The 27,198-nt window shown below is 50.1% G+C and overlaps 1 protein-coding gene across 1 annotated transcript; it reads right to left on the bottom strand.

The window, feature by feature from the left end:
* Positions 1-12,121: 12,121 nt before the first annotated feature.
* Positions 12,122-26,662, bottom strand: LOC119400890 (uncharacterized). Its single transcript, XM_037667784.2, has 3 exons — positions 26,403-26,662; positions 24,995-25,108; positions 12,122-12,684 (listed from the first exon to the last, which is right to left on the bottom strand). Exons 1-3 carry the CDS (start codon positions 26,654-26,656, stop codon positions 12,603-12,605), a joined length of 450 nt encoding a protein of 149 aa, XP_037523712.2. The 5' UTR covers positions 26,657-26,662; the 3' UTR covers positions 12,122-12,602.
* Between the last annotated feature and the right edge of the window lie 536 nt (positions 26,663-27,198).

Below are 27,198 nucleotides of genomic sequence, written 5' to 3'. Positions count from 1 at the left end.
GATTTCCTTTTTTTTTCTGGGGGGGGGGGGGGGGGGGTGGCGCATTTGTACGCAGGGGTTCAAGGTGTTGGCGTAACAAGGAAGGTTAGGGGGGAAGGGGGGGGGGGGGCAAACATTCCTCTACCCCCTAAATTATTTAGTTTTGCGTGTGTCTATATGTAAGCCCGCATAAAAACACACGCACGAACATGCTGTACATACATAAAGGAGTTTCTGCGCACTCACGGATCGCCGCCATTTGCCGCGTCCCAGCCATATGCAGATTTGCTGTTATAAAGTTTACCATTATCACCACATTACAGCTCCACGTCAAGGCGTCGAGATTACACCTCCACGCCTTCCGCGTTTACGAGGTTCTGCGAAGTCGCGAACGTCACTGTCGAAAATTGGGGATGTCCGCGGCTGTTTAAAAGCAGCATTTTAAAGCGGGGGACTCGTAGCTCCGAAGGTCAAACGAGGGCAAGTCGTTTGAGACTTACTCTGCCTTCGATCCTCCAGTTGGCGCGATTACCAGGGATCCATTGTTCTTCAGTGCGAAGGTGTAGCTCACGATACTGCTCTGGTATTCGGGAGAGATAGCAGGCACGGGCGGCTCGAACTCCTTCTTCAACGGGTCGAAGATCTGAGGAAAGAGTGAGTCGATTCGTCATCTCTCGCTCTATGTGTATTGATTACATCTTCAGCTGCCCTGGCCGCCTGACGAGAATTTAACGTAAAATCAATCACTGCTCCGTTATACAAAGGTCTCGTGTTTACATTGAGTCAATCAACGAGCCAATTAAAGAGTAAACGGTCGTTTTCTGAAACGTTTGTTGGTAAAAACATCTTACGAGCGAACTAGTAACTACTGTTCGTTTTTTTTCCCCTCAACATCATCGAAAATCAGTTCATGGTGAGTCGAACGATACAGAGAAAGCGATTGGCATTGCGTATTTACTACAAACAAGCAAAATAATGCGGATTATTTAATCCAATATTTACATTTACACACAGCATCGAACCAAAGGAAGTTTTTTATATGTGCCTGTTTCTTAATGGCACGCGCTTTACCATATCGTTGGCTGTTATAGGCTAATGCTACCGGTGAATGGCAGGTCAGCAAATGCTTATCTTGGAAGCCGCTTTGCACTAAGTGAAATTCAGCGTATTTATTTTGTATCTGTCAAAAAAGAACTTCACCTCATGTATGCTGGTGTATCAAGCTCGATCTATAAAATGCCTTTAGAACGAACGGCAATACCCAGCAGTAAGGACTTGTGAAAGCTGCCACATTGCTCTCTACACGAGAGTGTCGTTGACCTCGCATGTCTAAGACCTAACGGATTAAAAAGTCTCCCACAATTTACCAAACCTGTCATAACATGCGACCTCCGATGTCAGTGAAAACAATCAGCTGATGGTTGATCGCTTTAGCATGTGGTAGCGCACACCTGATGAAAGGATCAGGCGAAACAAGAAATACATACAGAAGCGCTGAACATACGCAGATCTTTTTATGTCTTTCTTGTTTCGTGTCGTCCTTTCACCCGGTGTCGCTGTCATATGCTATAGTAAAGTGACAAGTTCACCGTTGATCTTAAACAAGAATTCAATTTAAAATTTTGAGATTCACATCTCCAATCGAACTGCTTCTAAATGCTAATTGCCCGATCGACATCTTACGCCTGCACGACGTAAAGGTTTCTTGCCAGGAGAATGTCGTTTCAGCCGTAGTTTCGAAACTGTCGACGTCTCGTTTGAAGTGCGAACACTTACCCGCAGACGAGCGGTATCGCGGGCGAACTTCATCACGTCTACAGTAAGCCTCTTCGATTCGCCTCCAAGCCTCGACCAGGAGTCTACCAGCTGCAACTGCAAACGCTGCCCACTTGAGGTTAAGGTCTGGTTGGCCACGGCGTACCGCACTCTTCGTGCTCTCATGAGGCATCGTGGTATTACTGCATATATTAACAAAACAGCGTAATTCAGATTTCTACCCACTGGGAGATGTTTCTGGAAAAGACTGCACGTCCCGCCGGCTCACAGGGATCCAACAAGCCACAGCAAGGTTTAGTACTAAGCTGAAGGCGTATTAGAACTGTTGGCTTGGCGAGATCTGCTGCAAGCAGCGTCGAAGCACAGAACTTTGGTTGCACATCAGATTGACAATTGAATGCAAACCATCGACGTTTATTAGCACGCAATGGAAACGTGCGTTTCTGTCAAGCTAGTGTATGCACCACGGTAGTAAAATCAAATTCTGGCGTCGTATGTGCCCAGAACTGCGGTTTCACTGTGAGGCGCGCCACAGTAACCTTCGGAATAACTTTGACCACTGGGAGTTCTTTAACGCGCGTGTTCATCTAAGTATACGTGGGCGTTTCCGTATTTCGCCCACAATGAGATGCGAACCTGCGTCCTAGGACGTAGCAGCGCGACACTTGAGCCACTGAGCTACCAAGGGGCTAGTTTAGAAGAACTTGTTGGTGGCCCGAGTTGGTTCATCTTAGTAGAAAATGAATGAACTGCGCTACCTCACACACGTACAACCAAACACACACACAGGCGCAGAACGAAGGGGGGGGAGGCTGCACCACGATTTGGTATGCACATAGACGCTCAGTTCAAAAGGTCACGTGCGTAGCACATCCTCCCAGACATCACACCGACTATTCCAAAATAAAGATCAAAGAAAGTGACACGACTTGCTGAAATATAAACTTCCGCTGGCATTCAGGCCTGAGCGCATCAAGTGGTGGTTCATTTAGAAATGCCTAGATATTGAGGACTACGTCTTACAGTTAAACAAACGATAGCACCCTGCTCCGACATATGCCGTCCGCGCAATACCAGACTCACCCGATTTAGTCGCAAACAAGAAAGCGTAGACGATCTTAGAAGAACCTTTAGCATGCTGCCGAAGGACCTCACTTTAACCCGGACGGCAGCTCAAAGCGCCAACTCACTCAAGAATGCCAGGAGGCGGACGAGGAAAAACGAGACACTCAAGAAGATGAACAAAACAAGGAAAACAAAACACTCAGATCTTGCAAAACACTCAAGAATACGCGTTACCAGACATGATGCAGACTATGATTATCCAAGGCTTACGGTACACTGGACCGGCTTGACACATCAGTTTTTTTTTTCTATTGTGCAAGATTATATATCCTTTAGCATTCGAGTACTCGAAGCAATGTGTGTCTACCGTGCTGCGGAGAATACTTCAGAGCTACTATTTCATGACAGGACAATAACGCAAACGCCTGCACGACTTGGAATACTATACTGGCACTAAACAGTAAGAAGAGGCCTTACCAACTGTCTCAGACGTCTTCCAGCAGCAGCCGCGCTGAGCACAAACATCGGCAGTAGCCTTCACATCTGGAAGGCAGTTGATCCTGTAAGGTAGCTGCCCTTGGAGGCACTGTAGTGGCTTGGGCACATGCTGGTTGATTCTTGCGGCGGCAACGCCTCTGTCGGTTTCTCTGGATAACTCATTGCCCTTAAGCGAGAGAAGGCGCAATGAACAAAAAAACTTGTGTAGTGATTGATGTAGTTGTAGATCTTGCGCTAAATACAACTCCAATGCTGTGAAACTTAAGGAAGTTCGTGGCACGGGCCACCCAGCGATTCCCGTTCGTAGAGTTCCCACTACTCCGTTTACCAACCGCCGATGAAGTGAATGCTTGAGGTAAGCATGTACGGTTTCTCCAGCACGAGCAGAATCTTGTTAGGCAGATTCGCAAACTCGACATGCGCGCTACTTTTTGCTGTGCTTTATCGAATTCCTGCTTGTTACAGCAGTTGGGAGCGAGTTCCGTCAGATTGTTTCCCCTTTCACAAGTAGCGCCGAAGGCGCCGGAGAAGCGCCGTTGGGAGGTGTAATCGCGCGCTCGGCAAGGCGGTTGCGCCCTCTCTTGCGCGGCGCGGGTGTAAGCCGCATGTTTCCGAAGCGTTTTTAGCGACTTTAAGTTAATTATTGCGATTACTTACTGGTGAGTTAATTATGTTATTTTAACCTTGTTCGTTTATTTAAACCCGATTTTGAGCATTGCAAGCCTCGTTTTAGGCCTTCATTGACCACTTAATTTTGAGCGTGATCACGCCACTGGAAATCTACTGATGGACGACAAGCCGAGCCCGTATAAAGTTCAACGCACTTAGAAGTTTGCGCTGCAGCCAGTAAGCGACGCAGCCACTTGGCCAGCTGTATGCTCGTTGTGTAGCGAGAGATACACGAGCTAAAAGAATGATTTCATCTTAGCAATACTTGTATCTAGGCGAGTCGGTACCTACAGAGGAATAAACATCAATCATTCTATCGGTTGCGCATGAAACGACTGAGAGAGTTGTTGTCAGTATAATGGTTTTTTATACGCAGGCAGTACAACTCCTAAATGCACAAAAACACAGGCGTGCGTAGGGTTCTTCATCATGATGGCCATGTTTCCCCGCAGTGATCGCCAATTATATCGCGAACCTGTCACTCAAGTTTCCAACGAGGAGATATTCTATGACAGGTGTTTAATGTAACACTTGACGCTAGTAGTTGCTTCATTTGATTTTTTTAAGTGCGGAGCACTTTAGGGGACAGGCTTGTCATCCATCCATCTCATGTGGCGTGATCATACTCACAGTAAAAGCACTCAATGCAGGCCATAACAAGGCTAAATGCTCAAATCCGGGTTAGAATGCTCGAATCCGGGTTAAAATGAACGAACAGGGTCTAAAATAATTTAGTTAACAGAAATAGCCAAGATGTAATCGAATTGATTAACTTCAAATTGCTAGAACGTTACAGAAACTAGGGGCTCACTCCGTCGGGGCGCAAGAGAGGGCGCCACCGCCTCGCCGAGAGAGTGAATGCCCCTCCCCCTGCGGCGCCTCTGCGTCGGCGCTGCGTCGCTACGTGACCACGTGACTACATCTTATGGGGAAAACAATCTGACGGAACTGGCTGTATCTCAACTGCGGTAACAAGCAGGAAGTCGATAAAGCGCAGCAAAAAGTAGCGCACATGTCGCACACAGAGTTTGTAAATCTACCTAACAAGAGTGTACTCGCTTACCTCAAAACATTGACGTCATCGACGGTTTGGTGAACAGAGCAGTGGGAATTCTACGAACGGGAATAGCTGGGTGCCCGCGCGACACACTTCCTGAGGTTTCACAGTACCGGAGCTGCCATACGTTCTTTTTTTTTTAAATTAACGTTACCTTTGGCTGCGTCCTAGATGTTTATATAATCACTAGCTGTTGCTGTGTGGACATTAAGAAATGCGCCGACGAATGAAGATGTCTATTTTTACTGCCAAACCGGGCAAGAACCATATTTAAAGATCCAGCTGCATGATGTAGACTGTCGCGGTACTTTATGGTCAACAAAGCAACGGTGAGCTCACAGTCTCAAAGAAACAGTTTCAAGTGGAATAACGCAAATCACTATAGGACACAGCCCTCCACCCCAAAAGAGTTGCTCGCATTGGTCGAACTTGTTTAGAGCGGTCGCTGGCACCGTCCGCAGCTGCTAGCTAGCGTTAGTTACAAGATGCCGTTCATGCTTTAATTACAGTGCAAGGAGCTAGCATGCGCTATGACTATGTTTGGTATCATTACGGCGTCGGTCTCTGCATATCAAAAAAAAACAGTGACTGAAGCGGCTTTCTGGCAGCTTTAGACAAGTGCGATTCAAACTGTACAGAGGTAGGTAAATAGAGATGCCCACCTTGGAAGCAGGCCTAGGCGTGTCTTGCCGCTTTGCTTCTGGCTCGTGAGTCGTCGAGCCAGCCTGGTACCGGCTAAATTGGGCGACCCATCTTGGAGTCCCTACCGACTCACGGCTGTGTGAAAGAGGCAGAAATGAGAACGAAAATCGAGTAGATTATTATCACATGCTGAAATCTATTAGTGGCATGAGCACCGAGCGAAACTCTCGTTTCTCCTGCAAGCACTTCCGGTCGAGCACTTACTTCCTTACTTCCGGTTTTACAAATATTCAAAAAATGTCGACTAAAAAATTAAACTGGCACGAAACCGATAGTTCCAGCACAAGTTAAGTTACATTGAATACAAATGATAACGGAGCATAAGTTTACTTAATAGGCAATTAACTGTCAGGATAGTTAACTAAGATTAATTGAATTAGTTCAACGAAAGGGCTGACGGTTTCTTCTGAGCAGATGGTATCGTGGCGGAACCTGGCGGAGCAGAGCTCAACCACGCGCTTTTTTTCTAAGCGGCCTCTGAGATCAGCTCCGGCAGCGCGACCAAACACGAAGTTAACTTGAGTAATATACCCGGGCACACTAACGCCGACGTGCGAGTGTCAGTAGCAGACATCTAAGTCAAGGTTCAGGATCGACTCCAATTTTTTTCCTGCAGTCGGGTGGTTCGCACTTGTAAAACGAGACGGTCGACCTTATGGTATTACGAGGACCGTGACAGCTGGTACCACCGTCTACGCGACTCTCCTAGCGGGCGCGGTGACGCCACGGGAATGATGGGAGGTATTTCGAGAGACACACGCCTCGGATAAATTGCAGACATCAAGGAGCTGCAACTGCGATACTCTTGAATTTAAAGTACGTACAAACAAACGAATAGGAAATCTTACAAACGCTACGTTTTAAGAAACGTTACATTTGAAACGTTTTTAAGAAAAGCCACATTTTGGTGAGAAACCGTTGAACCGGGAATGGCGCCAGGCTCTAGCGGCGCTCCCTTTTCAAAGGTTTCTTACTATTCTAGTCTCCACCTTCGCCTGGACTTCTAGCTTGTTTGGAGTGCCACATTTTGTAAGTCGGATTTCTAAACGAAGATGGAAAAAATTTCTCAGCGTTGTCGCCTGCTTCTATATTGTGTTTTGCCAGCGTGCAGACGAAGCAATGCGTTTCAGTACAAAGAAAAAAGCAACAGTTTCGCCGCAAGAGCGAAGCAGTGAGTCCGATAGCAACAAATTGGAATGTTATACGAAGGCCAGCAGCTAACTTCTTTTAGTATCTGATTTTGCTTAAATCTACAATACTCTGGCGTAAACTTCTGCTTAAATCTACAAAACTCTGGCGTAACCACATTCGCTCCAGGGAGCGAAGTGGTTTTCGTGCTGTCTGTCGCCCCTAAGCGAAGTAAGCGGTGAGACCGCATCACGTGCAAGGGTAAGGAGCCGTCTGCTGATGTCTGCCGAGACAAGCGCGCGCGACCGCGCCCTTTCGATAAAAGTTTGCGGTAACGACGCGCAGGGCGACGTTACCGATTTGGACTTTATAGGGAACATGACGGCGACGGCGGAAATGCCCCTCGAGCGTCCATATGATTGTTATTGCAATAAATCAAAAGTTATACGCACCTGAGCCTCACCACCAAGAAGCAGGCCAGGGATAACACGAGGAGCCACGACAGCCGAGTTTTCCGACTGCGTCCCGTATGCAAGCGTCGCAAGGAAGTCATCCTTGAGGAAAGGGCCTCTGCGTAACCTGCGGTATGTTTAAGAGACAAACCTCGGAAACCATTCGTTTCCACTCGGCCCATTAGTGGCCCAATGTGTAGGGCGTCCACTTCAGCGACAGTAGGTAGGTGGTTCGAATCCCACCGAGTGATACCCATCGATTTACATGAAAAGGCGTCCCCCGACCCGGTCCGCGGTCGTTTACGGAGTACGTAAACGCCTTGTCAGGCTTGACTTCATCCATGTATCAGAGGCTGGGTCCGAGCTAGTTGGTACAGTGACATTATGAAACCGGTGAGCGCGCGAAGACGGGAACAAGAATACTGCTTGTTCCCGTCTTCGTGCGCTTACCGGTTTCATCCATGTACCGAATGAGTTTCCCTTGCATAGCAACATAGGCGTGCGCACAGGGGAGAATTCGGGGGGGGGGGTGTCGCCCACCCCCTAATTATCTAAAGGGGGCAGAAACTCTGCCACACTCCTATATTAACTCGGACCTGTCCTGCCATTGTTTGATGTACAGGGATAACCCTGCACTTTACACATGCAGGCCATGTAGGTTTTAGGCAATCATGGCGATCGAGGGTGTAGCATTCGAAGAACCGTTTACTTCCTATCTTTGCTTCTGGGAAGCCGGTGACCAAGGGCAGACCGTTTTGAGCAGCACGTCATGGGTTCATTTTCATTTTTTGCAGCCACTGCGAAGATTGTTTTCTTTCGGACTCGGAAAGGAGGGGGAGGGGGCACTGTTTATCTTTGTGATAAACACTGTGAGAATAGTTTATCATTGTGAACTTCCTAGTCAACGTCAGAACAGTATTCGACGGAGCTATAGTTGGTTCATAGCCAACACTGGTTCGAGCAGCGGAACGGCGATGTCTTTGTCTGTCCTCTCTTTGTCCCTCGTTTTCGGTTCCGCTGCTTGAGCCAGCGTTTTCCGTGAAGTCCTTGCACTTCAAGAAAGCAATTGATTAGCAATCTCCACCTTAATTTGCGACAGAACTCACCCTGTTGGTGCAGCGATCCTTTGGCGAACGATGCGTCGGAAACGGTGCGCCGCTTTTGCTTCTTTTTTTCCAGCAGAAAAGGATCATACCCGCTATGGGTGTATTGGCCAAAAAGACGGAATGTAATTGGCCGAGCGCATTTTGTTCTAGCTAGAAAAAGAGGAATATTTGCGAAAGATTCCTTTCGAAAGCAATAGAAATTATCACAAGCTTAAAATTGCCTTGTAAGGCGTGATGCGTTCTTCATCAGCGGAGCAAGCGTCCCTTTACATTGACCAATTCAGGCAACCGCATGAGGTTTAACACCAAAAACTTTTGTAGCGTTAGCTACACTTGCCTAGCCGGAGCCGATTTCGCGTGGTTCCTCATGAGCCGTGCTGCGCATGCGCAAGGATCAGTGCGGAGCCGGCATCTCACGCGCTCTCCGCCACCGCCGCGCGCGGCTCGCCGCTGCTGGTGGCGGAGGGCGGGAGGAGTGGCGTCGTAGCCGGGCAAACAGACTAGCGCCGGCGCATTCGAGAGGGGTGACGTCGTAGCCATGGCGCGCGCAGCTATTCGCCTTCGCTGCGCAGTCGCCGTCTGACAATGCGCTGATGCCGCTTTATAGCGCCTCTGACTGGGGTTTGCAGGCGGGTAACGCCATGGAGGAGAGCGCAAATGCTGCTCAACGGCGCAGAAGAGCCGAGAAGCTTATGTCATCGAATCCCGAAGTAGTTGCCTGATAATTAGCGGTTCAGCGTACGAAGAATGAAGAAGCGACCTGACGTTGAGCAAAAATAAATATGCATGTGCCACATGATACGTATACCATGTGTGTGTCATTGGAGCAGCAGTAAGCATGACAATCAAGCTAATCCTAGACAATCTGGGAAGCTCAGAATAATCAGCTGAACCTTTGCTAACGCTACGTATATCCTAGCATAGCCGAGCTAAGCCACTGCAATTTTTTTATAAACTATTTCGAATTTGTGTAAACTGTCGTTTCGAAATATTCCTTGCGCGTACGAACCGCTGACACCATATGAACAAATGATGTAAATGTAGATCTATAAAATCGCCGCCGTCACGCCCTGTAGAGACGGTTGACCAGCGAAACTGGAAGGGGCGGCCCCGGTGTTCATCACTAGGTTTATCAGGTTTAAGCGTCCCTTTATGCCAAGCAATGAAGAGACGGACACGTTCGGCTGTGAAGGTGCATGATCAGCGAAGTTGTGGTGCACACGGCACAGAGGTGACATTGAATTTTTTATGAACGGCATAGAAAAGCACAGAATTTTCATGAAAGGTAAAGAAATGTACAGAAAATCTTTTTAGATGCGAAGCATCTCTTGCTCGGGTCTATGTCCCGCGGCGTCGGCGTCCGCACTCACACTACGCATGCGCAACTCTCCTCCTTCCCTCTCTACAACAGCTGCGCGTTACTCTCTCCACTTCTCTCCTACCACCTGCTTGCGCTTCTCCTGCGTTCTCGCTTCTGCTCTCGCAGCGCATGCGCTAGCTCTCCTCCTCTAGTCTCCTCTCCTTCAAGTGTGAATATAGAGCGGGTACAGCGCTGCGCGCGTTCAGTTCAGCGCTTGCTTCGGTTCACTCCGCTTGACTCCGTTGATGCTTCCGATGAAGTGTGATGAGGGCTCGACATGTCGAAATTCTCTCCTGCGCAACGCCGCGATGAGCGCCAGCTCATGCGCGTCCCATCCCCCTCTCTCTCGCCTCCTGCACTGCGGCCCTCTCGCGCGCCTGTCGACCGCGTTCCCGCTCGCCCTGTGAGAATTAACGGCCAGGCTAGAAGGAAGACACGACGCGCGTAGCGTTCCTCTTCGCGTTCCACGACACCAGGTCGGTAGCATGCCCAACGAACGCCAACGGAACGCGATCGTGCAAGTGCTCCGGCTTCGCATCGCCTTATGGTCCCCTTTAGCGGGAGATGGTGTAATTTTTGAAAGTAGCGTATGCTGATTTAATGTTTTCAAATTGAGCAGTGTGCGTCTTGTTGCCGCATGCTTCGTTTCGCGACACTTTAGTGGACCAACAGTGAGTAGTGGGGTTCGCTCATTTTCTGTAGCGCATACGTTTTTGCCCATGGACAACTACTTCATTCAGCGTGAAGCTGTGATTGGTAGCGGAGCTTGCCCAATTTCTGTGGCACATAGCCAACAGAAAATGGCCGCGCATCCCCTTCGCCGTAGCTCCAAAAGGTTCCTTGCGCGTGCGAATCGCTGACACCACATGAACGAATGATGTAGATATGCGGTATAGAGACTAGAAACTACAGTGGCTACAGTGATCCCAGTTGCGATCACTGCCAAGTGCCGGAAACACGTGAGCACATATGTTGCACCTGTAACCGATTTCTTCGTTTGTATGACTTGATAATACACCGCTTTCTGACGAGCTGGTGTTAGGTGCATGGCCCGATGCTAGCAGCATACCAGAGGCCATAGGAGCGGCTGTAGCCTTCCTTCAAGCCACCGAACTGGACGAACGACTTTATAGTTGCCCCAGCGTGATGGACTTGTATATACCCACCTCGTTATATTATCAACACGATTCATCACTCTTTCAGGGCGATAGGTCTACTACTACCGGTACAAACCCAGAAAACGACTTAGTGCCCGCGTTCGATGGTCAAGCTCAGCCAAAGTCAATTTTCTCCTCTTTCTCCTCGCGCTTGTGGGTGTTATGAATCATATTCCTCATAGTGGTGCGATAATCAACATCAAGATATTTAAAAAAGCCCTATACACTGGCCTGTATGTTTTGTAATGCATGCAGTATTTACGACGGTGTACCTGCTCGATGGTACATTGTTTTTTCATGCTGTCCTTCTTTGTATAGATTATCTGGCTTCAACCGCTTCAGGAAAACGGATGTCGTTCAAGTAGACCCTGCAAATGCTGACCACCGGTGGACATTCGAATGAAGCCACAAGCAAGTACGCCACTGCGTTCTGTATTTTGCACAGTTAAGCCTCTTGTTCTGTTACTCGTTGATGCATTTCGCACAGCGCATCCACAATACAATTTGCACCGCCTGAAGTATCCTTTTTTCTATAAGTTGCCAGAAGAACTTAACAAGAATTCTTATACCTGACAGATGCGCTCAGCTCCTCATTCGTACGGACACGACGCAAGCTATCCACGATATACGACGAGTGTATCGGTCTAATACGTCACTCTCGGATAGTAGTCACCATCTTGCTGCTTCCGCATCTGTGCGGATACGTGTTCCGAGTGGGTGCCTCGGGCCGCTTTGCCGGACCTTGTCAAAGCCGATTTGGCAACCCACCCACAAGTCACACCGCACCCACTACCGCAATTTTCCTGAGGGATGCTCAAGGACAGATGCTACGGGAAAAAGAAAGCCTCCGACGTACCACACGAGCTCTTATACCTCCGTGTGGGTCAGACCTCCCTGGTGGTTTAACCCGCCGAGAGGAGGTTACGTTGCGGAGGCTTCGTGTTGGGGTGCACTTACACCATCCGTGACCACCTTTGGGCGCAAAAGTACCGCGGCCCGTATGGTACATCGTGCCCATTTTGCGACGCTTCCAAGCAGCGACGTAATGTCACACACCTATTGTGGACATGCACGGGTAAAACATTTACCGTGATATTCATTAAGAGACACGAAATGCTGCGCAAAATATACAACATGCTAGAAAGGGAAAAAAACAGCAAAATATTCCGTATGATGTGCGCCTCCTAACATAAGACCTGGACAATAACGTTCAAAACTTGAGGACTCTCGAATATATCGCGCATCATTGCCTCCGCAGCAACCACACAGAAGTTCCCAATCATTGTTCTTCATCGTCTTCATTTCTCAAAGAACGAGCACTTGGGCACCGCCGACGTCATCGGTGAGCCGGCGGGGCACCCGAATGCTCGGCCGAATGAGGCCACACGCTTGAGGACGTTGCTGCAGCGGACTGCGTGCTGGTCGCTGCCACCGCCGCCATTTTGCCTGGACTCGCACGTGGAATGGCAGTAGACCAGGAAGAAGACCATCTCCGGCGATAAGGCCCGCGTATCACCCGGAAGCCAGTTGGTCTTCTTCACTTCCGCTCTCGACTCCGTCCCGTCGCTTCCCGTCGCTCCGAAGACGGCGGCGTGAGCGACTTCGAGGCCAGCGACGTGCGCCATGGTCTGGATGCTGCCGTGCCACGCAGTCCTAGCTTGCGCTCGTACGAAGCGAGCGTGGAGTCTGACATCCAGCGGCGCCTGTTGCGACTGGCGTCCAGCTGCGAGCCGTGCTAGAGGTGAAGGCGAGAGGGAAAAATTAACGCGAGCAACGTCTCTTTCGCGGCGTCGCCGTAGCAACCTCTTTACCGTAAGTGCAGTCCGACATTATCCCTTTGCGACACGAGTGAAATTTGTACAATAAATCAGGGGTTAAAATCAGGGGGCCACAAGGGGGCCCGGCACCCCCTCCATTTTGTAAAGAGAGGCTCGCCCCCCCCCCTCGGCAGGTCAACTGGTCAACTGTAGCACTGCAGCATCCATTCGACAAGCGCTGGAGTTGATTTTTTTGCCAGTTGTGCCTTGCGCGGGAAATTCTAAGTCTCCATTTTTCCGAATAAGGATTTAATCGCGATTATTCGGCTTATGTGGCGCAAGCAAAACAGGAAAACAGGCGGCGTTGTACCGCTGCATGCATTTCCCCGAGACATCGCACATGTCAGGTCACCAGACTGTTCGACTAAGCTTTGTGGCACCGCATACTGTTTCACGAGGCACCTGAGCGTGAAGGTACCTGCTCGCGAATTTGCGAGGTTCACCTTCGCCCCTTTAGATTACTATAGTTTACCAGACAATTTTCATTCGTTTTGTTGAGCATCACGAGTCTGGTGTAATACCAGAGACGCCTGCATTTTGCCTATTTTTTTACGTAAGTGTGCGTGAAAATAAAATGTAGCGTTGTCGTGCCTGAGGTTCTCAAACCAGTGAATAGATTTATGTTCTGCGTTACAGCTAGAGTTATTCATGCGAAAGCCTTAGATGCCTCATCAAACACGAAAATTGACCGTCGGCGACTTCCGAGATTTGGCGAGACCTTGCTGAAATTGCACGAGACCTGACGATGCCTCGCAAGACCGGCGTCGGCGTCAACACGAATGATACAATAAGAAAGCTAATAAAAGTCGATCAAAAGTCACGTGATACTCAAGTGAACGTGTGTGTGTGTGTGCAGTCGGCGTACCATAAGTCAAGCGACCTCAGTGTAACATGACGGCATCAATGACGCCATTCCGTGATGTCATCATGATGCCACAAATCGCCAGAATTTGTGACGTCATAATGACATCATGATGACGTCATCGCATGACATCGCCGCTTGGTCAAAGGCGTGCAGATCACGGAGGCAGTGCAAAACCATGTGAGGTGCAGAAAGCTCGTAATGCCTCCGATCCCGGAGGCAGTGCAGGACCCCGTTAGGTTCCGAGAGGCGGAGGATCAATACATCGAATGACAGGAAAAAGGAGATGGCTTTCGCTTTCGAGTTGCCTTAGTAGATTGCATAAGGAACCCTGCGAGCATTTTTAGAAGAACTGGTTCACGACTTAGAGTAAGTTGTACGCCACTACCCAGAAAGAAAAGGTTATTGGACCAGTATACGCAAGCGCCATAGAGGCGCTTACACACTAAATACTTATAAACTGCGTCGGCATAGCTTACACACACAAATGCTAGACTCAATTTTACGCAGACTGTAATAATACACTGCGCTACTAAGAAACTATAGAACAGGAAACATGATAACAAAACCCTCTATTCACTTCAAGGTGTCAGAAAAATTTAATAGAGTACACAGATTTAAAGGGCTGGCAAACCAAATTGTGTCATTAATTATAACCTCTATCAGTGTTCCGGGTAGCAGCGGGGTGACTGCATAAAATAATTGCTCAACAGTCACCCTAGTCGCATAATGCGTGCAGCGACAAATATCTTTTGTTTCGAGCGTCTTTCTTTTAGCTTAAAGGGACACTAAAGGCAAATAATTTATGCCACAGTGAAAGCTCAATGTATGACAACGTCTAAAACGGCAATATTATCAACAGCAGTGCCCTACTTATCAAGAAAGTAAGCTAAATGTATCACACTATGAGCGCCACAAGTGGGACATTTTGGAAATGATCCCAATGACGTGAGAGAGTCCGACTACAATTAATCACTCGTAATCATACTAGCTGCAATAAAAAAAAAGAACCTTCCGTCCATCAAGAGACGTAATAAAATGCTGCTTGTTCGTTTGTTTGATTCATGGAAAAAAAACCTTTTTGGCGTTGCCATGGGGAACGGCACGCGTGGTTGAAGGTTCCGTTTTCGCTGAACTGCGTAGAGCACTGCACGAGCCGGATTTTACGGCCCAGGCCCGGCCCGGGCCTGCTTCATGAAGCCCGAGCCCAGCCCGGGCCCGTGGTTCCAAGCGCGGGCCCGGCCCGGGCCCGGGCGTACATTACCAAACCCAGCCCGAGCCCGGCCCGGGCCCGGGCGTACTTGACAGTACCCAGCCCCAGCCCGGCCCGGGCCCGTCGTTCCAAGCCCGGGCCTGGGCGTTAATTACTAAACTAATCCAGGGCGCGCTTGTTAATGACCAGGCCCGACCCGGGCCCGCTAGAGGATATTAGTTGTTGATGATGATTAATAATGATGCCGTGCGCTTTGTAGCGGGCGATCGGACGGAAAATCCGGTGTGTACATGCATCGAAATGTTGCTTTGCCCGCGGTGGTAGCTCAGCAGTTAAGCTGTTTCGCTGTTAAGTCCTAGGACGCGGGTGCGATTCCCACGGCCACGGCGGCCGCAACTTGATGGGGGCGAAATGCAAGAACACCCGTGTATATACTTATCTTTAGGTGCACGTTAGAGAACTCGAGGTGGTCGAAATTGATCCAGTGCCACTACGGCGTGCCTCGTAATCATATCGTGGTTTTGGCACGTAATACCAAGGAATATAAATGAAATGTACCGTATGTGTCAGCCTCTAATAAAAGACCGAAATCTTTATTCCTCCCATGGGAACAGCCGTGATCTGGCCCATTGTTCGTGCTGTTTATATTGTCACAAGGTAGCAGTGGGCCAGTGGCACAAGGGTGTAGTGGGGCCCACTCTGGAAGAGGGACAACGACGAAGTGCTAAGGGACAGGCTTCGGTCCGCCATTGTCTCAGCGTCTATTTCTGCTTGTATATATTTGTAAATATACGTTTTCTCGTAACATTATTGGTGGAGGTGCTGGGTACGCCTACCTGCCCGCGTTTCCTCTCGGAAAACCAACACGGAACTTCGGAGCGGTCGTCGCCTCCCTTTTCCTGCAATGACTGACCGAGGATCGCCGGCGCAGCAGCAGCAGCACCAGCAGCAGCCCCATGTGGTTCTCCTGCCTCCTCGAGACCCAGGAACCTTTTCGGGCACTGACAAAGACAAGGTGAATGTGGAGGATTGGGTCGCATTGTACGAGCGCGTCAGCGAGTATTACAGGTGGGACCCCACGTTGATGCTCGCCAACGTGGTCTTCTACCTCAGGGAGACCGCACTCGTTTGGTACGAGACGCACGAGTCGGAATTAACCACCTGGGACACCTGCAAGTCGAAGCTCATCGAGTTGTTCAGCAGGCCATTTGGTCGCCAGCAGGCCGCAAGAAAAGATCTCGAGTCCCGCGTTCAGACGTCGACAGAGTCTTACGTCTGCTACATACAAAGAAGTACTGGGTCTTTGTCGAAAGGCTGACGCGAACATGACGGAGGCTGACAAGATTGCGCATATATTGAAGGGGATTGCCGACGACGCGTTCAATCTACTGATCGTGAAGGATTGCACCACCGTCGACGCCGTGGTCAAGGAATGTCAGCGTTTTGAGCAGGCCAAGAGTCGTCGCATCATACTGCAGCCACATCGACCTGCCAAGACCCCCCCACGTTCACGCAGGCTACGTCGTCAGAAAATGTCACCCGCATCGTCCGTCGTGAACTAGAAGCAATGGTTCCTGCTGACGTTCCACAGGCTAACGCGTCCACCGTATCGCTCATACAAGCAGTCGTACGCCAAGAGATTGCGAATCTCGGCATAGCACCTGTTTGCTCTATTCGCACCCCCGAGAGCACTCCTGCCGTCGTAAACCAGATCCCAGTGTACCCTTCACGCTACCGAAACCCTGCTGAATGGAGGATAACTGATGATCGGCCAATCTGCTTTCACTGCTCTCGCGTAGGACACATTGCGCGCCACTGTCGCAATCGGTGGTCGTCGACTTCCTGGAACACCGGGACATGGCGTCGATTTGAAGGCAACTCGCGCAGGTTTTCTCCTCGTTCCGATCTCCAGGCTACTGGTGTCCACGTTCCAAGCAGAAGGTTCAGCCGATCCCCGTCACCCCAAGGCCGTCGATCTCTATCGCCGCTTGTTCGTCGATCAACGTCCCCTACGCGACCTGGCCCCTCGACCTCGGGAAACTAGTCCATGCAGCTCCCGGAGGTGAGGCTGCAACAATGACCCGGACTTCAAATCCTCTGTTGACGATTCCTACGCGCCGAAACATTTTAGAAATCTTGGTGGATAACGTTACCGTTACAGCCCTAATAGACACTGGTGCACAGATTTCAGTGATGAGTGCTGCTCTCCGGGAAAAACTGCGCAAAGTGCTCACGCCTCCTATTCAGTGTGCAGTAATAGTTGCCGATGGGAGCACATCTACAGTTCTTGGTATGTGCACCTCTCGCGTGTGTATTGCTGGCCGTCAGACCATCGTATTGTTCACCGTGCTTGCGCAGTGCCCACATGACGTGATCCTCGGTCTCGACTTTCTTTCGACGCACTCCGCTCTTATCGACTGCTCGACGGGCCTTCTTCAGCTGGAACTCCCTCTAGACGCCTACGTTGACCACGACGCTCCCAGTCGCTTATGTGCCATGGAGTTTGTGCATCTTCCGCCTCAAGCCGCGACGTACGTCCAGCTTATCCCTGATCCACCTGTGCGCGATGGTGAATATGTTGTTTCACCGATTACCGACGTTGTCTTGAAGTATTCTGTCGCCGTACCGCACACTGTCGTCACAGTATGCCGCAACCAGACTTGTTTACCTCTCTTGAACTTCGGTCTTACCACCCATGTGCTGCCTGCAGGTATTACGCTCGGCGTCGTGTCGTCACTGCAAGATTGCCATATCTCTCAGTTATCAGCAGGTGTTCCTAGTCACCATGCCAACTCGCTCACTGCACTCGACCTTGCACGCACTGACATTGAGAAAATGATAGCGCCCGATCTTCCGCCCAATGAAGCACAAGAGCTGCGTGTTCTATTGACATCCTATGCCGATATCTTCGACCTTGACAACCGCCCTTTAGGCCAGACATCGGTTGTGACCCACCACATCAACACCGGCGATGCCAACCCAATTCACCGGCGCCCTTACCGTGTGTCCGCTGCCGAACGCGCTGTCATCCAGAAAGAAGTCGAAAAGATGCTCGCCAAAGGTGTCGTCGAACAATCGGCTAGTCCGTGGGCATCTCCTGTCGTGCTTGTAAAGAAGAAGGACAATACATGGCGATTTTGCGTTGACTACAGGCACCTCAACAAGGTCACTAAGAAGGACGTTTACCCCTTGCCACGCATCGATGACGCACTCGACTGCCTTCATGGCGCCAAGTTCTTCTCATCCATTGACCTTCGATCTGGTTATTGGCAGATCGCTGTTGATCCGCAAGACCGAGAAAAAACCGCATTTGTAACCCCAGATGGCCTGTACCAATTTAAGGTCATGCCGTTTGGGCTTTGCAATGCTCCCGCCACCTTTGAGCGGATGATGGATTCCCTTCTACGCGGCTTCAAGTGGTCAACATGCTTGTGCTACCTGGACGATGTCATCGTTTTTTCACCAACATTCGCAAGCCATCTTGAGCGGTTCTCCACTATTCTCGAGGTATTCCGCAACGCTGGTCTACAGTTGAACTCCTCCAAATGCCGTTTTGGCCGTCGTGAAATAACTGTAATGGGTCACCTCGTTAACGCAGCTGGCGTCCAGCCTGATCCCGACAAAATTCGCGCAGTGACACAATTTCCCGTACCCTGTTCGGCTAAAGATGTCCGCAGCTTTCTCGGGTTGTGTTCCTATTTCCGCCGCTTCATCCGGAATTTTGCCGATATTGCGCGTCCTCTCACAGAACTACTCAAGAAAGACGTCAGCTTTACTTGGGGTTCACCTCAAGCTGCTGCGTTTTCGGCGCTCGTTACAGCCCTCACAACTACTCCAGTGTTAGCCCACTTTGATCCCACCGCCCCGACAGAGGTTCGCACCGACGCTAGTGGCCATGGGATTGGTGCTGTTCTCGCTCAGCGTCAACACGGACGAGACTGCGTCATCGCCTACGCCAGCCGACTGTTGTCCACGGCGGAGAAGAACTATTCAATCACCGAAAGAGAGTGCCTTGCTCTAGTTTGGGCAGTTGCTAAGTTTCGCCCATACCTGTACGGCCGCAGCTTTACTGTTGTAACTGACCATCACGCCCTGTGCTGGCTCTCTTCGCTCAAAGATCCCACGGGCCGCCTCGGTCGTTGGTCTCTCCGCCTTCAAGAATACACCTTCTCGGTGGTTTACAAATCCGGCCAACTCCATCAGGACGCCGATCGTCTGTCACGGTACCCAGTGGATCCACCCGACACCGCAGAGAGACCCGCTGAGTCTGGGGTATTCTCAATATCAGACTTCCTCAATATAGGTTGTGAGCAACGCCGCGACTCGGTTTTACGTCCCATCATTGACAGTCTGAGTTCCGGAACTCCAAGCAGTTCTCTAAACTTGTACTGCCTTCACGACGGTGTTCTATACCGCCACAATATGCGCCCCCACGGCACTGAACGCCTTCTCGTCGTGCCTTCCCACTTGCGGGCAGATGTTCTTCGCCAGCTCCATGATGAACCAACCGCCGGTCACCTTGGAGTTACACGCACTTACGATCGAGTCCGGCGCCGTTTCTTCTGGCCAGGCCTCTATCGCTCCGTGCAAAAGTACGTCAGCAGCTGCGACCTCTGTCAACGTCGAAAACGACCAACAATGCTTCCAGCCGGCCACCTTCAGCCTATTGACATCCCCGCCGAACCATTCTACCGCGTCGGGCTCGACCTCCTCGGACCATTCCCCACTTCTGCATCCGGGAACAAGTGGGTCGCCGTAGCGACTGACTACGCCACACGTTACGCCATTACCCGCGCTCTTCCCACCAGCTGCGCAACTGATGTCGCCGACTTTCTACTGCATGACATCATCTTGCGTCACGGTGCTCCTCGCCAGCTTCTCACCGACCAAGGCCGATACTTCTTGTCCCGCGTCATCCAGGACATTGTTCGTTCCTGTTCTACAAACCACAAGTTCACAACGGCATACCACCCGCAAACTAATGGGCTTACGGAGCGCCTGAACCGCACTCTCACCGACATATTGTCGATGTACGCTTCTGCTGACCACCGCGACTGGGACGCCACGTTACCCTATACGTCACATTCGCTTACAACTCCTCCAGGCATGACACCACAGGTTATTCCCCGTTTTATCTTCTGTATGGACGTGAGCCATCCCTCCCTCTTGACACGCTGCTTCCCACTGGCTCGAACTCGCCTGTCACATACGTTCTCGATGCCATTGCCCGAGCCGACATAGCACGACAGATTGCCCGAGGGCGCCTCACAGCATCTCAGGCCTCTCAAAAAAGACCTGTATGATCGCCGACACCGAGATGTCTCTTATGAACCCGGTTCACTTGTCCTGTTGTGGACCCCATGTCGTCGCATCGGTCTCTCAGAAAAGTTGTTATTTCGCTATGACGGACCATACAAAGTCCTGCGGAAGGTCACTGACCTCACATATGAAATACAGCGAGTCGCCGATTCAGTGCAGTCATCGCCAACGCCATCCACTGTTGTGCACGTCGTAAGACTGAAACCATATGTGCCGTCCACCTCACTACTTCCGTGACCAGCGCCGGGTCGGCGCTTTTACGCCGCGGGGTAGTGTCACAAGGTAGCAGTGGGCCAGTGGCACAAGGGTGTAGTGGGGCCCACTCTGGAAGAGGGACAACGACGAAGTGCTGAAGGGACAGGCTCCGGTCCGCCATTGTCTCAGCGTCTATTTCTGCTTGTATATATTTGTAAATATACGTTTTCTCGTAACAATATATATATATATATATATATATGATCTGGCGGGCGTGTTTATAAGGAAACCCACCACGATGTACTTGTTACTTTGACAAAGTCTGGTCCAGCAGACGAAATGTTAGTGAAAATATACAGTGCCAAACTATATCTATACCGGTGAAAAAAAATAGCACTTCAACTGTTTTTCTATTTTTATTGCTAAGCTTTACTAAGAGCTTTACTCTTTGCACGTGTCACTTCAGCTTGGCACAGTATACCTTAGACCATGCAATGCATAACGTTCGCGTGTGCTCGAAGGCCCGACTTACGCCTTTTAATGAGCGGGTCCGAGTCCGCCCCGGCCCGCAGCCTCAGGCCTGGGCCCGGCCCGGGCCCGCACTTTCAAGCCCGAGCCCTGCCCGAGCCCACCGTAAAACGCTTCGGACGGCCTGGCCCGGCCCGGGCCCGTGCAGTGCTCTAGAACTGCGTTTCGCCCGGCACCCTGCTTCGCTCACGCGGTCGCGTCTAAGTGGTAGTTTCGGTATCGCGTATTGCCGCGTGTGTTCTGCGCGCTCGTGAAAGTCGCTGTGACAGAAAGTTCGACAAAATGCCGCATGCATGTGATGTTGCCGGATGCCCGAATGGCGCACGCCGCCAGTGCACGCCGCCGCGCAGTAAAGGCGGGCAACGTTGGGCACGGCAACAGTGACGTGAGAAACAGCGCTTTCAGGCGGGTGATTTGAAGTGAGCTAACGCGATGCGGACCACTAAAACGTGATTTCATTTCAAAATAAGCACTTCCTTGTCACAAAAGTAGCACTACGTAGTTTCTGGACCGTTATTTCAACAATCAACGTCGACTTAATATTTGCCTTTAGTGTCCCTCTAACCCTGATTCTGTTTTGCTAAACCATGCTCTTCTTCGCCTAGCTTTGCACTACGAGGCTGAGGCCTACCCTCAGCTCCGCTGGTCATTGGTGTTTGCGATAGTGAAGCCACGCTTAGCTTCTCAGTCGATTGCATTGATCCTGCTCCCTCCCGCCTCCTCCCCCCGCGGGAGGGTTCTGTATACCCAACATGCTTTTGCACAGCACCGGCGTGGGAAGCATTGCAATCTTTTCGATGACGTGAGATAACGTCGTCATGACGTCAAAAACCGTCTGCTTCAGCGAGTTCTGGGGCAGACGGCAATGAACCCTTTCAACGAGAACAGCCATATAACGTTTCGTTACAAGAACACTGGAGAGATATGGCGGGAAACTTCAGCGACTCACCATGTAGTCGTACGCCTTGAAGAGGTGCCTGGCGACGAGGACGCCGATGCCGCCGTAGTTGGCCGAGACCGGGCCGTCCAGGTAAAACAGAGGCTCGGCCAGCGCCCCCATCTGGACGAAGAGGGAGTTCCACCAGTAGTCGTAGTGGGCCAGCGTCGCGTACGACAGGTGCCGGTGAAGCAGCGTGTCGTCCAGGGGCCAGTTGGGGAAGCGGCGCTTGTAGCTGATCGCCGCTTCGATCCAGGCCTGAACGACCGTCACGTTCGAGGTGGACGCGGGCCCCTGCCTCCGCACGGCCGCTCGCAGCAGCGGCTTTGCAGTCAATTCCCGGGGACGTGCGTCAGAAGTTCGATTCCCGATGGCGACCCACGTGCCGTTGGCTACGCTGAAGTTGTCCGGTGGCGCTTTTGAGGCGCCACTTCCTACGATGGGCGTGGTTCTGCGAATCATAAAGATCAATGTGTTTTGTTTTTCAAGGGAAAAGAATTCAGGAGACCTTCTCCTACCGGGAAAATAAGGCAAGCGAAGCTTGGCATGTGCGTTTCTGACCTATACTAGCTTGCTTCTTTCTTTCTTTCTTTCTTTCTTTCTTTCTTTCTTTCTTTCTTTCTTTCTTTCTTTCTTTCTTTCTTTCTTTACACAACATTGCACAATGCTCCTTCCTAATTTTTCCTTCCACCATGCCGGGAAGCTAATCTTCACTCACGTGCTTAGTAGCGCAACCCTTCTGTTGCTACAGGCAACACTGACGGTCACTAGTGAAACAATGAAATGCAACAATGACAGGCAACAGTGAAATGTGGCAACGTGATATGGCAAGTGACCACGATAAAAGATCAAATTGCCGTATTAGAAACGGCTCGTCGCCGACAAGTCCACGATCTAGAGAGCATCAACTATTGGAAAACGGCGCATACAAATACGCCTGCGACCAGCGCGTCTTCGATGGCCTCATGTGAGTACACCCACATTTCTGTAAAGTCGCCGGCGCCGGGTTTTTCGGGAACTATGCCGCCGTAACCGGCGCAAAATTCTGCGACTAATAGAAGCTTCGCTTAAAAGAGTGGCAGGAGGAAACACTCACTGGGCCAGGACATAACATCGATGACATCTTTGCGGCTCCTGAAGCCGCTTTCGACGCATAATCAGCACGTAAAGGCTTGTCCTTCGAGAATCAATTTCTACTAGCCACTGCGAGCCATCGGTGGGGCGTTGATGTAGATGCCAGTTTTAGCTGGGACGTTCCTGAATGCTGCCGTATGGCGTATTCGACCGAAGACGCTGTAAGAGTCTTGTGGCTCAGTAATAACACGTTCCACAGCGGAACAAACAATATAAACAAAAAAGCGGCAAATAAACTACATCGAGCCCTGTACAGCCTAGAATCCTTTTACGTGTTTTTTTTTTTCCTTTAAGGGCAAGGTGTTCTCGGTAAGGGGAGAATTAGTGCGTTGGAGACAACCTGAAAAATCTTCAAAATGTCTTGACTATTATTGCGATTGCAGTTATATGGAAACTCTCGATGGGTTTTCGCCGTCGCCGTCATTTCCGTATAAAGTCTAAATCCACAACGTCGCACCGCGCATCTTATATTATACCCGCGAGTAAAACCGCGCGTGCACTGGGGACGAATGCGGCTCAAGCAAAGAAGAAACTAGCCGACCATCTCCGTCTCACGGAAGGCGCATGCGATAACATCAACCCACGTGCAAGGCCTGCCGGCAATTGATTCTCAAGCAGAAAGGAAAAGCCCCGCCCGTCTTTCGTAAGGAGCGTGAAGAGACGCCAAGGGATGGGGGGAGGCTGCGTCGCTTTAGCAGCAACTGCGAGTTTTGTTCATAAGGGCACGGTCGGTAGCGCTGGCTCGCGCGCTATCTCAGCAGATATCGGCAAACGACTTGTATACGCTTCTACGTGTTGTGCTGTCCCCGCTTCGCGTTGAAACGACAGACTGCATGAAAACCACTTCTCTCCCTTGAGCGGCCGTATTCCCTTACACCAGAGTTTCGTTGAGTTACGCGAGATCGGATCCAATAGAGTTAGCTGCTAGCCTTATACTTCGTATAACATTACAATTTCCAGCTATCGCATTCATCGCATTCTCCTTTTGGACTGTCAATTTGAATAGCATTTGAATAAGCGGCTGGTTCTTCAAGGGACTGACAAGCCATTGTTAGGGCACCTGTTTTCTTTAGCGCATTGGAAAGCTAACTGGTGAGGGTGTCAAGCCACAGAATGGTAACGTGGAAAACGCCGTGAAACATTTTTAATCAGAATTTTTCTATCTGCGGCGAATATGAAGTCTTATACACACTTGACAACACATGCTGCAAACAGTAAGCGCGAGAGCTGTTCGTGCTCGAGCGCGGCGGTTTACTGCGCATGCGGGCGCTCCGCGCGCATGCGCCTGGGACACTGGCAGCCGCGAAGGCAGCGCCGCTTCTAACCGTGCAACTCCTTTTACCTCGTAGGCAACACAGAACAGAGCGGGAATAGATAATAATATACATACTCTAACTTTGAGGACCAATTATGGCGCGCATGACAGCATCAGACTATGTACAGCAAAGTGACCGACTTCATATTCTTGCTTCAAGGCTCTTCCGCTAGGCTGCGCGACATACCGGTTTTTGTTACTTTTAAGCACGAATTAAAAATATAAATCCTACTCACAACGCGAAAAGGATGCTAGAATGTGTCCCTATATTTAACGGTCTTTTCACTTCTACCAGGATCTAATCACATGTTCTGTCCAGCTGTCGGTCGATCCGTTTAACAACCAGGCAATGTGGTGAGATTTTTTCGAAATGTAGAAAACTTTCAAGCCCCAATTTTAGGCGAAAATTTGGGGCACAGATCACGGCTCATCGCACCCCTTTACGCTGTAAAAGGGTGCGATGAGCGGTAGTCTGCGCTTGTGTATCGTAAACCGCGTTGTGAGGGCGTGCGATGTTGGAAAGAGATGAAATGTTAGTACGGCTAGAAATTGGAAAGGAGCATTATACAGAATCTGCGAAAAAGGTGTACATGTTAATAACCCTGACAACCTAAAAGCTGCAGGCTCAATGCGTTCATGAGAAATCGTCGAAGCTGTTTCAGGGTTCCTTTAGGTGTTTTTTTTGATTGGCAATCCTTAAGTTAAATTCCGTCAGTCTTTCCTACCGGTCATCTTCCTCGGTATCGTTTCCTAGGCGGCGCTTCCACGCTTCGAACTCCGTGGCCTCAACAATGGCGACGGCCTCGGCGCGAGCCGCCTCGTCCATCCAAGGCAGGGAGCTGCATGAAAGCCAAGGTGGGGAAAATTCAGGATTCCTTCCCTTATGGGGAAAATGGGGGCAAGCGGAAGTTGGCGTGTGCGTTCCTGGCATATTACATTTATTTATTTACATAGAATTGCGCAATGCTTCCTCCTAATTTTTTACGTCCTCCACGCCGGGAATCGGACCTTCATCCACGTGCTTAGCAGCACAACACTTCAGTTGCAACAGGCAACAACGACGTCCCTACGTTCATATCCAGGCAACAATGAAATCTGGCAATGTGAAATGACAAGTCACGACGATAAAAGATCGGATTGCCAGTATCAATAACGGCTGATCACCGACAGCCACGACTGAGAGAACATCAGTTATCGGAAAACGGTGCGTACAAATGCGCAAGCGACCGGTGCACCATCGAGGATTGCTTTTGTTTGCGCTAGCAGCACCGTGTTTTTCCTTTTCTTTCTTTCTTTTAACAGTCACGCCTACAACGCCACAGACATTTGTGAGGTGATACAAGCTTCGATTGCAAAGCGCGCAGGTGTAAATGTACTTAACATTTATACAGACATGCCAACGAGCTACGTAACCGCCAGTAAATAACACCGCACCTAAACCACCTATACCAAGAAGTGTTCCACGGTCTGGAAAAAAAAAAAACTCCAGGCTTGCGAGGAGCACGCAGCCCAGTCACAGCGAAAGCTGGAAAAGCGGCCTTTCTAGAGCCCGTTGTAAAGTATCATGGGGCAACTACTACAAGTACACTTGCAAGGTACCAACTACGCCATAAAACACAACTTTTGTGAAGTGCGTAAGCACCCACTACGCCCTTATTCGTCGTTCTGCGGAGAAGCGATCGAGGTACTTACCCGCAGCCCATCTGTAAGGCATTGTGTGCACTTTGTTGATGATGTGCCTGATGGCAATGAAGAATTATAGCTGAGCCCTTTGTAATGAGTTGGAAGCATTAAACAACCCCTCGTTACGCAATTCTCATTGTGTGACTCCTGGTTGCCATTTTGATTTTATACCACGCTATATTACGTATGTTAACTTGATTCCTTCCCCGACATGACGACTGCATAGGACCTTCTTGCTAAGGAGTTCCAAGCACCGGCGTGGCTCTGTGTTAGAATGCTCGAATGTCACGCAGAGGGCCAGGTTCTTTTCTCATTTGGCGCGATATAGAGCCTACGGAAACCACCCAAATCGACTGTGGCTGTGATCTCGTAACAGCTTTCACTGTGAAAGATGAAATCCTACTTCTTTGCATCAGCTTTGATTTAGAGTGTGCACTACTACATACGTACCTCAGCAAAGTCATCGTGGTGCTGCGGATGTTGTTCAGAATGCCTTCGACCTGCCTCATTCCGGGATGGCCAAGCGACGCCTGCGCCCTCTGCAAGAAGAGCTGCCGCCGGAAGCGGCTCTCGGCGAGGGCGTAGCAGTCGCTCTGCCGGTTTGCCGCCGCCGTCGCTGCGCTGCCGTACGAAGCGACGCTGCCGTCCAAGGAGGCCATCACCGAGAATTGTTGGGCGAACCACCAGCCGAGGGTGTACAGCATGTCCTTGTTACTGCGCGTCGCGTGAATGGAACTCATTTATTCATTCGATCGTTTCTATGAAAATATGACGGCGCCAAATAAGGCGCTGTCGCCGAGTAAGGCGCTGTCGCATGCCTGTGTATGCAACCTGTGAATATACACAGGTTGCGTAAACAGGCATGCAACCTGTGTGTGCAGCAACGTTAGGTTACGCCCCTCCTGTCGATATCATCTTAATGCGGATAGTTTCACACTTCAGCGATAATTTTTTTGTGTGTAACGATGCTACATATAAGGGGTGTTTTTGTTCTTTTTTCAATGAAAGCTTCACTTGTGACTGAGTACAGCGCATGTCCTGTCCTTTTGTAATCGTCCTTTTGTATTCGTTCTACCGCTGGCTTTTCCATGATTATGAACCCAAACCAACTTGCCAACGTAGCTGTTGTTCTGCTGAGTATAACATGTCGCCCAGACACCTTGCTGCAGAAACTGAATTCATTCATTCATTCATTCATTCATTCATTCATTCATTCATTCATTCATTCATTCATTCATTCATTCAT

Source organism: Rhipicephalus sanguineus, chromosome 7 (assembly GCF_013339695.2).
Source record: "Rhipicephalus sanguineus isolate Rsan-2018 chromosome 7, BIME_Rsan_1.4, whole genome shotgun sequence".
Classification (NCBI taxonomy): Eukaryota; Metazoa; Arthropoda; class Arachnida; order Ixodida; family Ixodidae; genus Rhipicephalus; species Rhipicephalus sanguineus.
The sequence above is the reverse complement of the archived record's forward strand: the minus strand, read 5'-3'. Positions and strand labels throughout refer to the sequence as shown.

Excerpts from the sequence above, each read along its gene's own strand:
- LOC119400890 (XM_037667784.2), bottom strand. The coding sequence starts at position 26,656 with ATGCTGTACACCCTCGGCTGGTGGTTCGCCCAACAATTCTCGGTGATG. Across the intron at positions 25,109-26,402 it reads ACCACGATGACTTTGCTGAG|CTCCCTGCCTTGGATGGACG; the intron begins GTACGTATGTAG and ends GCTTTCATGCAG. Across the intron at positions 12,685-24,994 it reads GATACCGAGGAAGATGACCG|CACGGCTCGCAGCTGGACGC; the intron begins GTAGGAAAGACT and ends CTTCACCTCTAG.